This window comes from Harpia harpyja, chromosome Z, assembly GCF_026419915.1.
Source record: "Harpia harpyja isolate bHarHar1 chromosome Z, bHarHar1 primary haplotype, whole genome shotgun sequence".
In the NCBI taxonomy this organism is placed as follows: domain Eukaryota; kingdom Metazoa; phylum Chordata; class Aves; order Accipitriformes; family Accipitridae; genus Harpia; species Harpia harpyja.
Window position 1 is genome coordinate 46,202,920 of NC_068969.1, and position 21,997 is coordinate 46,224,916.

Below are 21,997 nucleotides of genomic sequence, written 5' to 3' on the forward strand. Positions count from 1 at the left end.
GAAGATATTAAGAAAACAAATCTGGCATTCACCACATAACAGAGGTTAATATGTTATAATACATGTTTTTGTCATTTAAACCAAATTGGTATTTGTCTTACTGCTGCTTTCAAAGGCAGAATTTCTTCAGTTATTTGAAGCATTATTTCAATTCGTTTATAAGTTGGTGAGAAAACTATAGATCCAAATTTTCTGTTCTGCTTATATGGTGAGGGTATTACTGATAAGGCTTTTTCACCAACCTATTGGCAATTTTCATGTTCCAAATCCATCAAATTCATACTTCTGTTGAGTTTTATTTAAAAAAAAAAAGTAATGAAGCATCTGTATCACATAATCTCTGAGATCCTACATTTTAAGCAAATATTAACAAAACTTTTCTGAAAAATACATTTTCCCAATTAGTAAGGTAAGACAGGGAGGTCTTCATTTAATTTTCTCTAGCTGCAGGTATTTTGTGCTTCATGAAGTGTTAATTTCCATGGATAATGACAGACATACCTGTCATCTGCACTTTTGGTGTTTCTGGTTACAGTTTGATTGTTTTAATTCTGAAGAGTTTAAAGCTATAACTTCTGAGAAGTTCTAGAATTTCAGAAGTATTTAATCTGAGTTTTGCCAGCATTTCTCTTTAAATCTGAATATGGGAATGCATTTCATTAAAATGAAAGTAAAATTTCATGTTAAGTTTTACATGTCTCTTTGGAACTTTTAATGTGAGTAAAATTTTTTCTTAGGTTAAAAGAAATCATTGACTTTTTAAAATTAACAATGCAAACTTTTTTAGATGAAAAGATAGATCCAAATACACCTGAAGTGGCAACACAAACAGAAGAATTGTATTCTTCACCAGATCCAGAGAAGATCCCATCACCTTTCACTCAAAAGTATCAGGCCTGTAGAGCAAACCTTCAGAGCACCAGCTGGCTTACTCTGTCTTCCAAAATGGTGTATAGTCAAGAGTTGAATCTGCCAGAAGGAGTAGAGATAATAAGTGTAAAGCCATCAGCAGGTTTGTAATTTTTTTTAAAGAAGAAAGGCAAGGAATCCTTGCCTTTCTGAGTTTGGTCTTAAATAGAAACAAAGTAATGGTAAGTTTGGTATTTGTTGTTACACCTAAAAGCCTGTAGGTGGATCCAAAAGGTTTGCTAAAACTTGATCCCCTGACTTTTTATCTTGATCCTGGAACTAATGCTAAAATCAAGCTTTTATTTAAGGTATAATATTTATTGAATTCAAAATTCTTGCAATAAAAGCAATTATTGAAACACAAAGTTGGTTTTTTTTCTCATGAAAATTTTTGTAGGATCTGTACTTAAATTTTAAGGCTCCCATCAGTAGTCTTTCAAAAAATATTTTATAGATTTTTAGATTTCTGAATGGGAAATGTCTGATGGGAGAGATGATGGTTATTAATATCCAGATTTAAATAATATAATTTGACTCCCCTCTAGAGCATGAAATAGAAACAAAGGGTAAAATGGTTTCATACTATTTTTGTCATGTTGTCTCCTCTGTGAAGCCCTGCAAACAACTCTCTTTGTGAGGAAGTGCTAATATTTTTTTTGTTTCAGAATAATAAAATGATAACCGAATAAAAACATCTTTAATTTTTTGCTTGCTTTTTCGTATTTCCTCCAGTAAAAGTATATTTCATTTAATTTTAGGACATCTGAGTTCTTCTTCCATATATCCTGTCTGTCGTGCACCGTATCTGCTGGCTACTTCATGCTCTGATGGAAAAGTTCGATTCTGGAGATGCAGAGTTACCACTGAATCATCAGCTTCTTCCATGACAGAATATAATGCATGTAGTGATGTTACATATGTATGGGAAGAATGGCCATTACTGATTGAGGATGGACTTCTTAGTAGTAGTGCTATTAATGTTCCAGGAAGGCCAACTGAAGTTAGCTGTGCACACACAAACAGATTAGCAGTAGCATACAAGCAGGTAACATCTAAAAATAGTCATCTTCCTCAAGATTTTATAATGCATGTTGGTATTTTTGAATGTGAGTCTACAGGGGGTTCTTCCTGGATTCTAGAACAGACTCTTCATTTAGATGAGATAGGCACCATATTAGACTCTGGTGTTAGTATTGATAGTAGTTTAGTGGCATATAACAGACAAGATGTTTCTCTGTCTCATGGTGGGAATATTATGCCCAGCACTAAGCACTTGGTACACTTAGACTGGATGTCTAGGGAAGATGGTTCACATATTCTAACAGTGGGAATTGGATCAAAACTTTATATGTTTGGTCAGCTGTCTGGGAAGACGCAAGAACAAAATGGTAAGGAGATTGTAGCAATCTCTCATAGTGGCAGTACAAAGGCTACAACCCTTTCTAGGTTTGTTCTGCTGCGTTGTGTCGACTTGGTTTCATCTGTAGAGGGCTCACCTCCTTTTCCAGTCTCCTTGTCTTGGGTGCGTGATGGTATTCTTGTAGTTGGAATGGATTGTGAAATGCATGTTTATTCTCAGTGGCAGTCTCCTTCCAAGCAGGAACTAGTTAGTAGAGATTCCTGCAGTGGAAGTACACCATGCATAACTAGCTTAATGAAACAAAGCCAGTCAGCCGCCTCAGGTCTGCATCCACCAAAGCGAACCTTGACCAGATCTATGACCAGCCTTGCACAGAAACTTAGTGGGAAAAGATCTGCCAGTGATCTATCTATGGAAATGGAAGATTCTGGTCTTTTTGAAGCAGCTCATACATTATCTCCCACTTTACCTCAGTACCATCCATATCAACTGTTGGAACTCATGGATCTTGGTAAAGTACGTAGAGCAAAAGCCATTCTGTCCCATCTGGTGAAGTGCATTGCTGGAGAAGTTGTTGCTATAAACGAATCTGAACCTAATCATGACAAGAGGCTCAGATCTCTGACCATCAGTGCTAGTGGAAGTACTGCAAGAGATCCCAAAACATTCAGCAAAACTGAGACTACAGACTATATCGAAATAGACTCTGTTCCACCATTGCCTTTGTATGCTCTGCTTGCTGCAGATGATGATTCATCTTATTCCTGTTCAGAGAAGTCTAATAATCAAAACAGTCAAAATAAAAAAGATAAGACCAATGACAATTATGAAGATCTTTTTCAAAATACTGTTATAAGTGCAGATGAACTTGTTATATTTGATGCAGATGAAGACAGCTCGAAACCAAAAGTCATTGATCTTTCTCAATATAGCCCAACTTACTTTGGACCAGAGCATGCTCAAGTTCTTTCTCGTCACTTGCTTCATTCAAGCTTGCCAGGTCTGACTAGGATGGAGCAAATGTCATTGATGGCCTTGGCAGATACAATTGCTACTACCAGTACTGACATTGGAGAAAGCAGAGACAGAAATCAGGGTAAGTTGTCTCTTCCAGGTTAAATGTACTACTGTGCTTCACAAAATTTTTGGGGACTAGTTCCTATTTTGGAACATTTTTGTGGCGTATGAAAGCACGTCATAGTTTTGTTTGATAGTATAGCCTGTATTTACTGTGCCATCACAGTGTTTACTGTTTAACTAAAGTTTCAAGACTTCAGACTTCCATAAAATCAAATTTTGTATTGTTAACTGTTAATGCTAGTGTTAGTCCATCAGTCCACATACCTAATTGTTTCTAATTCACTTTTGAAGAGACAGCTTTCTTAAGCGCCAATGTTTACTGCACTATGTAGAGAAATGGAGAAGCAAGTTTATGGATTTTTTTAATATAACACTTTTTCTCTTTCTTGCATTAAGAACAAATAATTTCAAAACTTTTTGTATTAGAAATTTTTGTCTTTCCCTTCCTTGAAGGGAAGAATTATGAATTAAGCTGTTACATTTATGAGTTTAAAGCATTAGTAGTCATAGAATTGTAAAGTATTTCTTCTGTTAAGACACCCAATAGCTACTTATAGTAGTTTCTCTAAAGTGTGTATAAAAATATTTAATTCCAGGTGGAGAAACTCTTGATGAGTGTGGTTTAAAATTTTTATTAGCTGTTCGGCTTCACACGTTTCTAACAACTTCCCTTCCTCCTGTACATCGAGCTCAACTGCTTCACCAAGGTAACTGATGTGGTTTTTTGGATGAGGTGAATCTTAGTGATGTAGCTGTACATATGACTGCTGTGCTGTTGACATGCCTCTGCAGAATCAATGAGTTATTTTGTTGGGTTTTTTTTAAAAAAAAAAGTTCAATATGAATGTATGCCATAGCAGAAAATGTCAGGTTTATTTTATGTAGAGGCCTTGAAACAGAAATGATTTTTTTCTAACAATTTTTTACTTTTAATTTTTTCTATTTCCCCAAAAGAACTGGCTTTTCTGTACTTTAGTACCATGTTGTTCCAATAACCTTCTGCAGAAATAAGTCAGTAGAAAATAGAGTACATATTTATTTAGTTTTTTTAGTACATACTTGGAAAAAAAAAAATCTCTTACAGTCTACTCAGACTTGAAATGTTTTTTAATATGCTTACTGTAATTATACAATGAACTATTTCAAATAGTTTTCTTTGGAATAGTTTTAAGTAGTTCCAGTCTGATATTGCAGATGACAGAATGAGGTAGATTTGGTTAGGCCTAATCAAATCTAAAGGACTGGCTGTGATTGCTGCTTTACCCTTTCATTAGTCATCATGATAGTTGATGGCATTTCCAATCTCATGGCTTGTCACCCCTCAGATGCATCAGAGATTGGAATTTGCCAGGACTGCCACAACAGAGTACCATTGAGTTAGCACTCTGATGGAATACTTGTAGTTAAGATACTTCTGCTTCTGCTGAGCTCAGAAATTGGTGAGAGTAAGAAATGCCTCCAGTGCATCTGCAGAGATGCACTTGAGTGTGCCTCTGTGCAAAGAAGCATCTCCTGGCGCTAACTAGAGTTGCAATTATCCATAGCCAGCTATGCTGCTGTTTAGTAATTGCTATCTTCCTCATGTGAATTTTCTTTCCAGTTTTCTTTTGTATCTCTATCCTCAGACCTGTTTTCTACTGTGACTATCTGAAACTTTGCATTTTCTAATGCAAGTCAAAATAGTGAACCTACCTTTCAAAACTTTGTAAAGTTTAATCGGTGTGTTGCACTTTGTATCATGGCTAATCTTAATGCCATACGCTATAAGTATATTTTGAGCTTCAGTCAGTAACTCCGTTCTTTGCAAACTTACATAAAGAGTTTGCAGGTGAAAAAATGTTTTCATCTGTATGAGCTTTCTTTAATACTTGGTACGTAGTGCTTACAAATATTCTTAAATTTCTGTTGCCTCATCAGTAATGTGCTTAGAAATCCAAAATAAACAATTCAACCTTCTTCCCTTCTGCTTTTCCCACCCCCTTGACTTGAGAATCTGGATTATTTTATTAGTGAATCTCTTTTTCTTTCTCTTTTTTTTTTTTTCTCTTCTAATGGCTTATCATGCAGGCTTATCTACTAGTCATTTTGCCTGGGCTTTTCATTCAGTAGCGGAAGAAGAACTACTGAGCATGCTCCCTGCAGTGCAGAAAGGAGATCCATCATGGTCAGAACTCAGAGCTATGGGTATAGGATGGTGGGTTCGAAATATCCATAGCCTGCGGAAATGCATAGAAAAGGTAAACATAGCATTCTGAAACAAAATTAACAAACTTTTTTCTAACAGCTGTCCTCTGGTCTTTGCTTTCTATTTATGTAGCTTTAAATTCTTAGATAAGTTCAGTGTTTCTGAATGTTTCATGCTGTGGTTTTTTGTACATATAGTTTGCTGTATGAGTATGAACTTTTGTATTTTTAACTGTTTGGGGATTTTTTAGTACTTCAGGTTTCAAATTCCAGTGTGAAGTACATTTTGGTCTTTTAGATACTCCATTTTGAAGGTGGCAGTGCACAGTGCTTATTGTGGATGCTCAAGATATAGATTGAGCATATAGTGGTTTTTATAGCAAAATTAGGAAACAAGTTATGGAAAAAGGTTCTCCTTAGAAACCTATCAGAAATGGGGTCAGCTAAGATATTGTACATCTGTCTTGCAAATTGATACATATCCATGATAATAAAACCTTCTATTGTTTTATTTTGGCGTGGGTGGTTTTGAGGTTTTTTTTTTAAATATGTATTTTAATCATCACAGATGTGGCAATAAGCCTAACCAAATTATCACTTATTTTAAGCTCTTGGAAAAGCCAAGTGTGTTGAGCTAGAAAATGACATGCACAAGATACTTTGACTACAAAGCACAAAGTGGTAAAATGCATGTCTCTATTTTTACTTTTCAATCTTAAGCAATTAATCATCACTTTTTAGGAAACTTACCTGCCTTGCATATAAAAATTCCAAGTATTCTGGGCCTGCGTTTAAGGTTACCTTATATGGGTCTTGGACTATTCTTGCTGCCACTTACCCCTTTTTCCTTTCCAACCTCCAAAAGTAATCTCCTGTAAACAACTTTTGTCCTGTTGTGACTGGTCCCAGCCTGTTCTTCAAGACTCCATCTGTCCTTTGATTACCAGAGCAAGTAATAAATTAATTTTGTTATGATTTCAGGAATTGATTTCAGATGTAGGCATTTCCATTTGATCTGCTAAAAAGCTTCTAGAACTGGAAAAGCATTAGCTAAATGGCATCAAACAAAAACAAAGGGTTGAAGCTGTGGTATCTTCAAACTTTCTTATGTCAGACTCATAGTGGGAGGAGGGATCCTATATTAAAAGAACTTCCAAGCACTATGGGGCGTAGGATACCAGAAGCAACAAGAATCCCATTTAAGATTCATTTAAATTTTGGTTGTTGTTTTGCTGTTGAACTGTCTTCACAGGTAGCTAAAGCAGCCTTTCAGCGAAACAATGATCCGCTTGACGCGGCCATTTTTTACCTCGCAATGAAAAAGAAGGCTGTGATCTGGGGATTATACAGGTAGGAGACACACAAGCTCTGACATGGAGTTTTATACTGTCTGGTATAATTTTGGGAAAGAAGTTGAATGTGATGGTAATCCAAAAGCACCACGAATATTACCATTGAAAGCTGAGATATGATTTATAAATTAGTCACTACATTGAATAGGTAGTTTTTAAGCTGCTTGCATTTACTGAGGTAATTTAGTTGCTGTTTCTGAATGTAGATGCTTTAGGTTTTACTCTCAAATCTACTGTAACTTCAATCACTGCTTAATTCTGATTTACTTTTGAGGACTACCAGTGTAGTGTGTGGAATGACACGGCTGTCTTTTAGAAGAGTGTTTATTGTCATAAATTTTAGCTTAAGTTCAGAGGACTGAATTAAGTCTGTGTTTCAAACTGATGTTTCATAATATAACATTACAAACTTTTTAAAAAGTAGTTTGTGTTGTCACTTGCTCTTAAGAGCTCACCTGGGAAAAATGAGCTTTTCTGTATTTGTATCAGGTTAACTGAAAACACCATTAGTTTTTCTACTTACTAAAGTTTTTGTTGTTTTTAAATATGAAGCCTACTATGCTCCCAGTGTGATGAAAGCCTCTGCATTCCCTAATGAAAAGATCTGTGTAAAATGCTACTGGCATCCGAGGAACTGATGAAGGCACCTAGTAAACTATGTAATATTTTTATCAATTATGTTCAATCTGCAGGTCCCAAAAAGATACTAAAATGACACAGTTTTTTGGCAACAACTTTACTGAGGACAGATGGCGTAAAGCAGCATTAAAGAATGCTTTTTCTTTGCTTGGCAAACAGCGTTTTGAACATTCTGCAGCATTTTTCTTGCTGGCAGGACACTTAGAAGATGCAGTGGAGGTAATAAAATAATGCACTTTTTTTTTTTATGTTTAAGACTTGCATTATCCCAAACTTACAAATATATTGAATGTGAGTTGCATTTTGCATTTGTATGACCCCTGAAGATTCTGGTTTGTTTGTGCTTTCCCTCCCCGCTGCCTTCCCCCACCCCCCCAACTTAATGACAAATACAAATCCTTGATCTTTACATTTTGTTTCTCTTTTATCTCTCGTATTAGTGACACTAAAAAGTCCCATGGTTCATTCCTCCCTAATAATACTGAGGCCTGCTTACCATTAACTTGCTTTCAGATTGTCTGCCCTGTTGTGTATGAAGACAACATAGTGTTTCATTAGAAGTTGCATTTCTGAAAACGAAGGCTTTCTGGCAGTGATGAGGGTTGGTTCCTAGAATCCCTTCACAAAAAAAAATTACGTCCTGGGTGTGTTTGAATTGAAAAGGAGGAAATTCAGCTCTTTGATAATGAAGGATTTGTTCTGTAAAGCTTCGTAACCAAAACATCCAGCTTCAAGAGGTGTCGTGCACACTGACAATGATTTATTGAAGCCAATTGATTTCAAAGATGTATTGTCATGTCAGACTTAAACTGAAGAAACTGCAGATCAGATCTTGCATATAATAGTTGGCCACAGCTATTCTGTTTAGCTCCTGCTAATTTTTTATGGAATTGATAGACCTACTTATCTCAGTCTGAACAGATTCGTGTCAATTCATGACTTCTGATAATTTTAACCAGAGGAGAAATTATAATGTTTGGTCTTGTGAATGTATTTCTTTTCAATTAGGTCTGCCTTGAAAAACTGAATGACATTCAATTGGCTCTTGTAATATCAAGACTTTATGAGTCAGAGTTTGAAGTTTCTAGTACTTACAAATCTGTACTACAGAAGAGAATTTTGGGAAGTGTGTTTCCTGCAAAAGAGAGTTCAGGAAACATGCACTGTGACCCTTTTCTGCGAAGTATGGCTTACTGGATTTTGGAAGATTATAGCAAGGCTCTTGACACTTTGATTAAACATTCTGTTGAAGATGGAGGTAAGAATATGAGTATTCTGCCTGTTAGGTTGGTTTTAACTACTTGTTCATTTAAGTTCATTTAAGTAGTTCATTTAAGTAGTTTCTTAAAGTGTAGATACTGTTGCTCACCATTGCTAGTAAATAGCTTGCTGTAGCAAGGTGTGTCGTTTTTATAGTAGATGTGGTGACTGTGGTGGTGTTATGTATCCCATGAATGGATACTTAATTTAACCTTTAAGTATGTGAATATCAGGATAATGAGAACAACCTGGCAGTGATGCAGCTGTTTTTCCAGCAGCGGCTTAAAGATGGAGACAGATTAACTTCATTACTTAATTTGACTCCATCACAACCTAGGAAGAAATTTCTGATCGCACAGTTACATAGCAAAGTCTGGAAGACATGATGTTTTGTAGCTTTTAGTCCTTTGGGAAGAATGGTTGACCAGAATGATAAACTGCCATAGAAAAGATTTTGATATTTAATGTGATACAAGGAGGCCCAGGTGATGCCTGAAATGGCATGTAAGTCTCCTAAAGTGATTCTTTTCCCTGTTCGCTTGCTGGCTTCATAGGATATAAGAATCAGTTGTATTATTTCCTAAAGCTAATGTTCTCAAGGAAGGTAAATGTTTCAAGTTCCTAGTAGTTAGCATGCTAGCTGGTTTCAGTCCCGGCTGCTGAGAGAAACTTGATGAAGATAAATGAAGACTCAAATCCCCAGAGTTGCATAATTCATTTTGAAAACTGATTTCAGTAGAAGTTACACGCCTCAGGATAATTTTGAGCAAATGAAGGATATAGTGTTCAGTTGTTTGCATCTTGGTCATGTCCTCTGGTGTAAAATCAATTTTAAACTTTACTAATTCTTCTTTTATCAGTTCAGTGGTTTGTGGTGTTTTGCTTTATTTTCTTACTTAAAAGGTGCTTTTTCCTGTACCTTTTCCTATTATGTTTAGTTAGTTGTGCCATAACTCCTGATGGAGGAAACGGTAAGGGTCTATCTCAGCTAACCTGGACTCTTTGAAAGCTGTGTGAATTGTCCTGTGCTGATGCTCATATATTTTCAGGGTTTTTTATGTTGTGGTTTTGGACATGAAAATAAAATGTGTAGGTCTTGCACTGCTGTATGTTTCATTTATTTGTATGTAATACTGATATCAATATGTATAAATGTTATGGAATTCCTAGTTTTATTATAAGTTGCATTTTTGTTAAGAGGTAGACAAAATAAAAAAAAGTAATCCAAAATTTTAAAAAAGACTTTTTTTCTTTAAGTAAAAATCTTTAGTAAGATGTTACATCTTATTGTCATTTAGTGATGGAGACTTAAGAAGTCTAAACTGAACAGGAAAGTGGTCTTGTCTGACTGCAGTAGAACTGGCCTGACTGCAAGGAAAGGAAATGGCACCTGTTTTAAATTAAAGGTCTTACCTGCTCTCCCACTCAAGCTTCTCTTTTTAGTAGTGATTAGGTTTGGCAATGTCCTCCCTCCCAAGATACTCAAATGATAAAGGTGCAAAGGAAGGTGAAAAGGGGGGTGCAGTGAGGTAAACAACAGAATGAATATTAAGACCTAATAGCCTTTTGATGAACTTAGAACTTTTCAGATGGATTATTTCATACAGAATGGTAGATTTTCCTCATGATGCAATATCTTTTCAGATGGAGACGGCTCATCAAGTTGTAACCCTGCAGTATTTAACTTCTATAACTACTTAAGAACACATCCTCTCTTGTTGAGACGTCATTTTGGCTCTTCTGATACATCTTCCACACACATTTGCCTAACAGTAGAAAATGGATTAGCTGACAAAATCAACCTAGGCGAAAGGCAGCTGTTTTTCACCACTGCATATGCTCATCTAAAAGCTGGTTGTCCTATGTTGGCCTTAGAAGTGTTATCAAAGATGCCGAAAGTTGTCAAGAGGTCAAAGTCATTCTGTAGATCCCCTAGTTTAATGGATACTAGTAAAGATTTCTCACCATCTTCTCCAGTTAAAGAGTTGGAAACAAAAGAACCATCTTCCAGTGTTGATTGGTCACAGGCAGTATTGAATGGTCTAGGTTCATCTTCAGATTGCTCATCGGGAAAACATTCAAGTTCAACTCTTTCCTTTGACTGGAGCCAGCCAAGTGTGGTGTTCCAAGATGAACACTTGAAACTGCAGTCAGACAGTGATGACAGTGAAGATTATTCCCTGGTAATGAAAGAGCTAAAACCTTTGAAGAAAACTGAAAAATTATATGAAACAAGTTCTAGCCACACAGAATCTTTTAGTGTAGTTGATGACAAAGATATTCTAAGTCCATCAGAAGATATAATTTCAGCACAGCTGAAGTTTAGAGCGTGCCTGAAAATTCTTACTGTAGAGCTTCGTACGCTGTCCACTGGTTATGAGGTAGATGGTGGGAAGTTGCGGTATCAGCTTTATCAGTGGCTTGAAAGAGAAGTGGTAGCTCTTCAAAAGACCTGTGATTATAGTGTTGAGGTAGAAGAGATACAGTCAGGAATTTGTGTTATGCCAGAAGCAGCTACGTTACATGAAAATACTGAAGACTTAGCTGATGAGCAAAAAAATATGCTACAGAAAGAAGACTTTCAGAAAAGACGTCAATGGCTTCTGAAATACCAGTCTCTCCTAAGAATGTTCCTTAGTTACTGTATACTTCATGGCTCTCATGGTGGAGGTTTGGCATCTGTCAGAATGGAATTAATTCTGCTATTGCAGGAATCTCAGCAGGTATGTGGGGGAGCTTAGTTTGTGTCTTTGCTTCGGGTTTGTTGTAGATATTTTTTTTAAAATGTGTTTCCTATTATTGTTGAAGTTTTCCTACTACAGCATGCACCTGTTTTATAATAATGTAACACTGTTTTTAACATGTTATGTTTTCTGTAGGTTATGAGTTTTTTGTTGTTTAGAATTCCCCTCCCCTCCTTCAAAAGTTCTTGTGTTCTCTTTAGGAAGCTATACTATCACTTTGTGTGTTTCTTGCTTGATTTTAGGAGCAGTCAATACAGATACCATCCAGCCCTCTACCAGAGCAAAGCTCCATACCTCTTCTATTTGCTTGCACAGCTAGTGCCAAAACAGTGGTGGCTAATCCATTGCTACATCTTGGTAACTTAACTCATGATATATTACATACCATAATAAACCTGGATTCGCCACCTCATCCAGATGCTCAGAACAGCAAGGTGTGTATTTTTTTATAGTTGTTTGGGTTTGTTGTTGTCATAGTCCAGTTGGCTGAGGTCATGAATCTTTTTCTGACAGCATGAAGACTCTCTGGTGTGCCTACCAGTGACAAGTAATAAAACTGAGGAGCAAATATTTTCTGTAGTACTTATCTTGGGCTAAAATAATGTCCACTCATTATTACTTATTGTTGAGCTGCTGAGCATCTGGTTCAACAAGCTGAAGCAGACTGGCCTCTCTCAGGACTGGGTATTTGTCCAAGATGACATCTGTTATGGAAAACATGTTGTACTATGCTATCAGTGTCACATTTTTCTGCATGACAATATGATCATTACTTCTGTTACATTAATGGTAAACTCTGCATTTTAGTCCTACACCTAAGTAAAATTAAGTTTTGAAGTATAAAAACTGATTGTTAGCAAAGTGCAGTAAACTCAGACTTTTTTGTGAAACAGTATGTATGTTCATACAGTAAAATACAGTCTGTTTTTTTAAGTTGTTTCTGTAAGATTTCTTCTGTATTTCATACTGTATTGGAAACCAAACTTAAAGTGTTAGGTTGAACCTTTCCTGAAGTTTTGTATGCGTTGGGTCCCAAATCATGTTTACTCTTAACTAGGATTTTCTAGAGAGTGCTCACGAGATTGCTCAGTTCCTAGTCTGTGCTTCGTTTCAGAGGGAACAGACAAATAAGTATAATAAACTCATTCTTTTAACGGAACGTTTTTCATCAAGAGATTCTCTAGCTCTTGATGTAAGTGTGTTTTGTGATACATTAAGAAAAGTATCAGCTATGGTAAAAATAGTGATCAGTGTGATACTGAGTGTGTGTCTGAGAGCTGCACAAGAATTGATCAAAAACTAAGCTGCATTAGAACTTTCATTCTGAAGCAAAGCTTTTGTATTCTGAGCCAGCATATTGCTACTCTTAGGGTATAATCACAACTGCTGTATAGAGGTTTAATATGTTGCTGTTTCTTAACTGAAAACATTGCAGCTAGAGCTGATCTGTGGTTATGGCTTGGTGGGGTGAGCAAGTGCTTCCCGATCCCTTTCATTGCAAAATGAATTGATTTATCTGAAAGGAATTCTCAAGAGAAGGTGGCTTTTTAAGTGATTTTTGCCATAAGTGCTTACACCTTCCATATTCAGTGCTTGTTCCACTGTTACAAATCTGTATGCATGAAAGGCTGTGATACTAACCACTGTTAATCTTGAGTGTAATATGTTCTATAAAACTTTGTCTTACAGATATATGTAATGCATACCTTAGCAGCGTCACTCTCTGCTTGCATCTACCAATGTCTTTGTGATGGCCACAGCTACAGGTAAAGGTCTATGAAAAGTACTTTTTAGAGAATGGTCAGCACTGTCTCACTGTAGTGATGGTCTAATAGATAGTGCACGGAAGGCAGTGCTCACACCTGCCTACATCTGGAAAGGTCTATCACTTGAATAGTTTTAAACATAACTTTTTTTTATAAATACGACATCCCACTTTTCTGTTTCACAGCTCATTTCAAGCAAATCAGTTCACTGGAACAGTGTATCAGACAGTGCTATTAACTCAGCGCCATTCTCTAAGAACAGCAAGCTTAGAAGAAACAGTGACTCCCAATACATCACCTGCTCAGTGGCCAGGTATCTAGAGTTGATTTGTTTTTTTCCTCTTAAGGAAAACTTAATTGTCTGGATCCACTGTAAGAGCATGTAGCTATGCTCTGGACTTTCTAGTAGTATTTGTAACATCTGTGTGGTAAAAATAAGTTCTTACAATAAAATTTTATTTTCATTTTTCGAAGGCTCTAAGCTAGTAATTCTGGTTATTCACTAACTTAAGTTGATTTATATTGCTTTCTCTTGCTAAAAAATGTTAGTGGGGGCTCTAGTAAAGGGCAAGTAAACAGAAAGTAGGGTGAAGTGTGGTCCTGTGCTCTACTTGCTCCCCCTGCAGGCAACAGATCAGTCTCACCATTACTCCCTTACTCTTGAAAAGGACTTGAAAGGCTATCTTAGTTTGTGCTCCATCTCAGAATTTCTGATTGTAACTTATGTGCAACTTTTGAACTAACTTGAAACTACTGGCAATAAGAAGTTTATAAGTATAATAAGAAGAGGTTCTCTGTAGCTCTAAAAGCCACGTAGGACTTCAGGTAATTCTGTGCTGGGATCTGTGCTAATGAAGCTACGCTGGTCACATTAGAGGGGAGTGTAAGCTATGTAGTATATGTCTATGAGCTTCAGTTTACAGGACTAACTCTAATGTAAGTGTAACCAAGAAATATGCTTTCATATTATGGGATTTGTTTTTTCAATAAAAAAATCTCACATTAAATCTTTTGGAGAACCTTAAGCAGTCTTTGTGTTTGGTGCTATACTGTTTTTTCTTTTCTGCAAAACATTTTGTCACTGAACCTACAGATTTTAGAGAAAAATTGGATTGTCATCTGTTTTCTCCTTATTTCATTAGTTAGAGATTTAAATTTCTGATGAATGAGACAAGGGATTATTAGCAGTTGTGCTTATAGGTAATAACATCACCTTGAACTGATTTCTCTATTTTTTTAATAGTTTTATATGCTTTATGTGCAAATGGGAGTGTATGACACAAAGCAGAATTCTTTGGCCACTGCTATTTGTATTTTCGCTTATGTGTGCAAAGTGACACAGTTGGAGCCACATCTGAAATTCCACAACTTTTTGTGGGTGCATAAAAACACTACAAGATATTTAATACTTCAGTGAAAGAACACTTGTCAGACAATGCATAGTTCAAGTTGATGCCTGTGATTTTTGGTTGGTTTTACCACTGTAAAGTGAGAACATAGCATTTCAACTTACAGTGTAAACTGGTGAAACAAGCACCACGAGAAAGTCAATGAGCACATTAGTATTTTTATTTTACGTACAAGATTTGGATGCTATGTGTTGAATATACTGTGAGGCACTGGATTAAAGGTAGAGAATAAAGAGCTAACCCTTTGCTGAAAGAATTGAGGAGCCAGAAAAGAGAGAGCTTGAGACATGGGGTGAAGAAAGATTCATGTTAGTAGTGTAATTAAATGTTGTATTGTAGGGTTTCACTACCAGGGAGTTGAATTAAAGCTGCCACTCTTTTATTTAAGATATAGCCCCAAATTTGAGTGCTTTTTTGTGATTTCCCCCCCCCCTTATTCTTGAAAAGTTTCTATGTGTTTCTTTGTAACTTGTTGTCCAAAACATGAAGCTGAAAAGCCATAATAAACTGTTAAAAATAAATAGCATACCACTTTCTCCTGGAGTTTTCCATTTCCTCTAAGATTTATAATTTTTCCACACTAGAAGGTACTAAGTAATGTCGGTTGCCAGTCAAAATACCCATGATAATCCAAAGTATGTTCACACACACATATGTGCTTTTTCTTTTTTTTTTTTCTTTCTTATAAACAGGTATAACAGCTCTAATACGTCTCTTGGATTCTGCTGGTGAAGAAGCGCAGCCAGGTCTCACAATTTTACTTTGTGAAATTCTAACTGCAGTCTATCTGAGTCTGTTCATCCATGGCCTAGCAACACATTCTAGCAATGAACTGTATAGAATTATGGCTCATCCACTTAACAACAAAATGTGGTCTGCTGTCTTTGGAGGAGGAGCTCATATGCCCAGCAGAGGACAACTGCAATTAAAGACAAAAACTGGTTAGTTCTATTGTTTTATTTGTATTTGTCTTCTGGGTTTTTTTACAAAAATGATGTGACTCCTGAAAGCTTCAGAGTGATTGCTTTAAACACCTCATGTTCAGTAAGAATTCAATATGTTTTTAGATCTGCAAAGAAAAACAAGGATCTAAAGTTATTGGCATAGATATTGTGTAGAAGAGAGAAGCGAATGTTATTGAAATAAGGTTTCCAAGTAGCACAATTGCTGTAATGTGAGGGGGTTAAGTTCATCTTAAAGAGAAAATTTTTATACTATTACAGCCTAGTTTTTAATGTTAATTTTAAAGCTTTCTAGTTATCTCATAACAGGAATATATTCCCATTTTACAAATACAGTATGTTTTCTCTCTTTGGCAGGTAGGCACTTCCCAATGCCTAGCCCACATCAGGTAGTAGTGTTCTCCATGGAATGCGTGGGGTTTTCCAAATCCCGTACTGCCTTCAGTACTCATAGTCCTGCCAAATCTTCAGGCAAGATACTAGCTTTAGTACTAGGACTCTACATGCAGTTTGCTATGTGTGATTTTTTTGCCTATGTAGAAAGACAGAAAAACTTCTGCTTGCAAGCCATGACATCAAAATTTAAAGCAAAGTTTTGTAATTAAAGCAGCAGTTGAATTGGGCCTTTCTAAAAAAGAAAATTGGCAGTGCTATTGTATTCTTACTACACTTCATTTGAAATCAATATTAAATATAATATGACTTTGACCATGGTTTGAAAGAATCAGAAGTGTTTCATATCTTTGTTGGAGAGCTGCTTGTTTTGCTTTTTGAATATAAGCATTATTATGCATGTGGATTTCTAAGAGTTCATTCTAGACATTACAAAGAAAAAGTGTCTTGTTGATGTTCAGTTTTGATAGTCTGAGAACCCTTTAGGAAAGTAAACAACCTTCAAGTTTTAAATTCAGGTGATTATAAATTATCCCGAGGTCCAGAATGAATTCTGTAATGCTTTTCTTTTTGGTACAGATTTGTCCTTTGTAATTTAGTTGGACTTCTATAAAACCAAGAACAAAAATCATACAGATTTTCTAATTTTTTAAAAGGAAGGTTTTGTAAAGATAAATTTACTTAGACTATGGTGACCTTGTACGTCACATCTGAATATATATATAAAAAATATATAACTTCAGTTATTATATAATTTTTATTATTATATTGTAATTATTGTTATTAGATGTGTGTTACATGTCTTACCTTGCATTTAAGGAAAACCGAAAATGTAGTCTGTTTAAATACAGACTTTGTCAGACATTTTCTCTGTGGTATTGAATAAATATTTCTCATGATCATTTTGTTAAGGTAAATTTGCCATATCAGAATAGTTGGAAGGCAGAACTGACTTTTGTTGGCAATTCTATGTTTTCTAGGTGTTGGTAACTGTACTTGAGGTGTCTTAATGCTGCTGCTACTGTTGTCCCGCAAGCAGGGTTCAATACCTGGTGTGCAATAAGCCCATCTTACACACAGAGCCGAGATATTTATTTATTTTATGTTTGCGCAAAGATGTTTGCTAGGTGATAATTCCACAAAGCTAGCACACCACACCAAAGAACTACAACATATTTATTCTGTTACATAAATTTAGGTGGGTTTTTACTAATCATGTTCATTGGTTAGTAGTCACCATCTCATCTACTATTGGTTAGTTATATTTAAATTAGCCTTGCTTGCTATGTAAATTAGCAAGCGTGCTCCTTGCAGGTGTGGGAGGGCAAGTCTTTTCAGTCTTGAATTGAGTCGGTGTTCCTGATGGTCCCATGTTTCCCTAGTTCATGCTGCTTTGGCAATCATCTAGCTTTCAGGCCTTCTGGAGCAGGATGTTTCCTTTTTATCACCTTTTTAGTTCTCCTCTAAGGGCATAGTTGTTAATAAGTTATGATACAAAGTAACCAGGCCTGCATAGGGAAGCTATTGAGTAATGGTCCTTCTAAAAGGACAGTGCATCATGTTTAACCCTAAATTAAGCAGTATCACCACAGCCTAGGCATTAACTCAGCTACATGGCTACACTACTACTGTTTTAAAGTGATAAGATAATTGGTTTTACTTAGAAATGTATTCTGAGATGTATACTAAATGCCTGTCTCTATGTTTTTCTTAAAAATGAATGCTGGCTGGCTGATCACAGAATTAGTAAAACTGTGGCTGGAAGAATCAAGAAGCTGAAACTGAAAATTTAGGGGAAGAAGGGACCTTTTTAAATACTAATATGTAGGGATAATCAAACCCTGGAAAAGGGGTCTAGAGGGGTCGCGGAGTCTCCATCTTTGGAGTTATTCAGAACTTGAACAAACTAGGCCATCACCTAGGTCAGCCCTGTTCTGAGCAAGGGATCGGACCAGGTCTTTTCCAACCTATGTAATTCTAGGATTCTGTAGGTCTATTATTTGTTTTTAATGCATGTATATCTAGAGCAAATTTGGGGGAAAGAATTTTGGAGAAACATCTCTCTCTGTCACTGTAAATTAAAAAAAAAAAAAAAACAGGAAGAAAGGAAAAAAAATAGAACCTCAGTGAGGCAGAGGATTCAGATTAAAATCAGCTGTATTTTTGTGCCTTTACTGTTATCTCTTACTTTTTCTTCTGACACTTAGAAATGAACACTTGGAAGTGACTGAAATGCTTGTTCTAGTCAACTATGACACATTCTTCCATAATGTGATTTAGATTTATATAACTTCCTATTTTGTTATGCATAACTTACACTCTTTTCTCCTAAGTTTATTTTTAGACTTTTGTGAATGTTTTCACTCCCTAATAGAGATCAAAAGCCAAAAATTCTTAACACTACAAATTCTAATACAGTAACACTATATGTCCTGCATGTCTTCTCCTCCTTGTCCTTCCAATCCTTTAGCACTTTGAATGTGGATGTTGACCTCCAAGTTTCAAACTTGGTTTAAGAGATTATAGCGCTATGTGCGGTGCTGGCCAATAAAGTTATATGATTTCCCTTTCTGCTCTTTGCTTTAGTTGACTTGAGCATATAATATTTTTGGATATAAAATTTCTCTTAAAAAAATATGATTTTTTTTAGACACAAACTAAAAAATAGGAACCAAAAAATAGTTCCTGGTAGTCTTGTAAAATCCTGACCTCTGTTAGGAATTAGTTTGTATGAAAAACTATTGTTTTATTGCCTCTTTCACAGTAAAGATCAGACAAAGCATAGGAGTCTGAATGCTTTTTAGAGCTGCCTGACATGTTACACTTTCCATCCATGTTTCTTGTTTTTGCAGTTGCAGCAAATGATTTGATAAATTAGGTTAGCATTTGAGAATTTATATTATGTCTTAAAATTGTGGGTATGTTTTGTTTTCAAAGAGGCAATTAGCATCTGAAAAATAACCCTATTGTTGATTATAGTAGATCTTTCAGAATCATATTTACCATATAGGTTCTCTTCAAAACTGCCTCAGAAAACTGTTTCGCAACTCAAGTCTATATAGAGATGGTAAGTTCTCTATAATCCAGAGGGTTCTTAAAGAAAGGTTTGAATTTTGCTTTAACAGTTAGAAATCCATAATTTCATTTCATATATTCAATTATTCCATGCTACAAGAGTAAATTAAATGCAAAACTACTTCCTAAGCTTGAGTATTTTACAAGTATACTTTATAGACTTAAAGTTGTCATTTTGAGTTTCAGATGCAGAAGATCAGAAATCTGATGATACTTGACTATAAAGATGAGTTGTTTTTCTCTGCTGATTTTCCTACCTTTCTGAGCAATTAAAAAAGTTTTAACACAAATATTATTTCAGAGTACTTTGCTAGGGGGAAATGTTAAACTGTCAGCTCTTACTGTGATGAGTTTTGCTTAACATGCCAGGGGTTTTGAGAAACAGATGCTTTCATAGTGAGGATGTGCACATAAAATTTATCCATAGGATGTGCAGTCCTGCTGTCAGTCTTATGCATGTATTTCTCTTGTTAGATCCTCTGAATTAATTTGTAGTTTTCACTTGCTCTCCACAAAGCGTTATTCATGACCTCCTAGAAATCATACTGCAATTACAGATTTTATGAATGTTTGATTTAGAGTAACAGAGCATAGAATCATAGAATCATTTCGGTTGGAAAAGACCTTCAAGATCATCAAGTCCAACCATTAACCATGCCCCCTAAACCATGCCCTGGAGTACCCTGTCCACTCGCTTTTTGAATACCTCCAGGGATGGTGACTCAACCACTTCCCTGGGCAGCCCATTCCAATGTTTGACAACCCTCTCAGTAAAAAAATTTTTCCTAATATCTAACCTAAATCTCCCTTGCCGCAACCTGAGGCCATTTCCTCTTGTCCTATCTCCAGACACCTGACAGAAGAGACCAACACCCACCTCACTACAACCCCCTTTCAGGTAGTCGTAGAGAGTGATAAGGTCTCCCCTCAGCCTCCTCTTTTCTAGACTGAACAACCCCAGTTCCCTCAGCCGCTCCTCATAAGACTTGTGCTCCAGGCCCCTCACCAACTTGGTTGCCCTTCTCTGGACACGCTCCAGCAGCTCAATGTCTTTCCTGTAGTGAGGGGCCCAAAACTGAACACAGTACTCGAGGTGCGGCCTCACCAGTGCTGAGTACAGGGGAACAACCACCTCCCTGTTCCTGCTGGCCACACTGTTCCTGATACAGGCTAGGATGCGATTGGCCTTCTTGGCCACCTGGGCACACTGCTGGCTCATATTCAGCCAGCTGTCAACCAGCATGCCCAGGTCTTTCTCTGCTGGGCAGCTTTCCAGCCACTCTTCCCCAAGCCTGTAGCGCTGCATGGGGTTGCCGTGACTGAAGTGCAGGACCTGGCACTTGGCCGTGTTAAACTTCATACAATTGGCCTCAGCCCATCGATCCAGCCTGTCCAGATCTCTTTGTAGAGCCTCCCTACCCTCAAGCAGATTGACCCTGCCTCCCAACTTGGTGTTGTCTGCAAACTTGCTGAGGGTACACTCAATCCCCTCATCCAAATCATTAATAAAGATATTAAACAGAACAGGGCCCAACACCGAGCCCTGGGGAACACCACTCGTGACCCGCCGCCAACTGGATTTCACCCCATTCACCACTACCCTCTGGGCTTGGCCATCCAGCCAGTTTTTCACCCAGTGAATAGCGCACTTATCCAGGCCACAAGACGCCAGCTTCTCAAGGAGTATGCCATGAGAGACAGTGTCAAAGGCCTTGCTGAAGTCTAGGAAAATAACATCGACAGCGTTTCTCTCATCCACTAGGCGGGTCACCTGGTCATAGAAGGAGATCAGGTTGGTCAAGCAGGACCTGCCTTTCGTAAACCCATGCTGACTGGGCCTGATCCCCCTCTCATCCTGGAGCTGCTGTGTGAGTGCTCTCAAGACAAACCGTTCCATAATCTTTCCCGGTACCGAGGTCAGGCTGACAGGCCTGTAGTTCCCCAGATCCTCCCTCCGACCCTTCTTGTTAATGGGCGTCATACTGGCAAGCCTCCAGTCCTCTGGGACCTCCCCTGTTGACCAGGAACGCTGATAGATGATAGAGAGTGGCTTGGCAAGGACCTCTGCCAGTTCCCTCAGTAGTCTTGGATGGATCCCATCAGGTCCCATAGATTTGTGAGTGTCCAGATGGCGTAACAGGTCCCTAACTAATTCCTCTTGGATTAAGGGGGGTATGTTATGCTCTTCATCCTTACCTTCCAGCTCATGAGGTGGAGTACCCTGAGGATGATTGGACTCACTATTAAAGACTGAGGCAAAGAAGGCATTAAGTACCTCGGCCTTTTCCTCATCACTGGTTGCTACGTTCCCTTCTGTATCCATTAAAGGATACATATTCTCCTTGGGATTCTTTTTACTGTTAACATATTTGTAAAAACATTTTTTTTTGTCCCTTACGATAGTGGCCAGATTTAGTTCTAGCTGAGCTTTCGCCTTTCTAATTTTCTCTCTGTATGATCTAACAAGATCCCTGTACTCCTCCCAAGTTGCCCGCCCTTTCCTCCAGAGATGATAAACTCTCCTTTTTTTCTTAAGTCCTAGCAAAAGCTCCCCATTCAGCCAGGCCGGTCGTTTTCCTCGGCGGTTTGACTTGCGGCACATGGGAATAGCCTGGTCCTGAGCCATTAAGATTTCCTTTTTAAAGAATGTCCATCCCTCCTGGACCCCTTTGCCCTTCAGGACCGTCTCCCAAGGGACTCTCTCAACCAGTGCGTTGAAGAGGCCAAAGTTAGCCCTCCGGAAGTCCATAGTGGTGGTTTTGCTGACCACCTTCTTTGCATCACCAAGAATTGAAAATTCTACCATTTCATGGTCACTAAGCCCAAGACGGCCTCCAACCATCACACCTCCCACCAGTCCTTCC

General features: G+C 37.3%; 1 protein-coding gene across 11 annotated transcripts in view; it reads left to right on the plus strand.

Annotated features, from left to right (window-relative positions):
• The window catches only part of DMXL1 (Dmx like 1), an 88,800-nt gene that overhangs the window by 38,644 nt on the left and 28,159 nt on the right, over positions 1-21,997 (plus strand). For 10 of the 11 annotated variants that reach the window (XM_052778829.1, XM_052778830.1, XM_052778831.1 and 7 more), the window contains 12 exons: positions 788-1,012; positions 1,668-3,365; positions 3,946-4,056; positions 5,417-5,586; positions 6,786-6,883; positions 7,578-7,743; positions 8,533-8,782; positions 10,429-11,507; positions 11,771-11,962; positions 13,218-13,294; positions 13,480-13,607; positions 15,396-15,644. In XM_052778829.1, the coding sequence (XP_052634789.1) occupies positions 788-1,012; positions 1,668-3,365; positions 3,946-4,056; positions 5,417-5,586; positions 6,786-6,883; positions 7,578-7,743; positions 8,533-8,782; positions 10,429-11,507; positions 11,771-11,962; positions 13,218-13,294; positions 13,480-13,607; positions 15,396-15,644 (4,443 nt within the window). Of the gene's footprint in view, positions 1-787; positions 1,013-1,667; positions 3,366-3,945; positions 4,057-5,416; positions 5,587-6,785; positions 6,884-7,577; positions 7,744-8,532; positions 8,783-10,428; positions 11,508-11,770; positions 11,963-13,217; positions 13,295-13,479; positions 13,608-15,395; positions 15,645-16,022; positions 16,728-21,997 lie in introns of those variants that run through there. The other variant, XM_052778839.1, reaches the window with a different exon arrangement.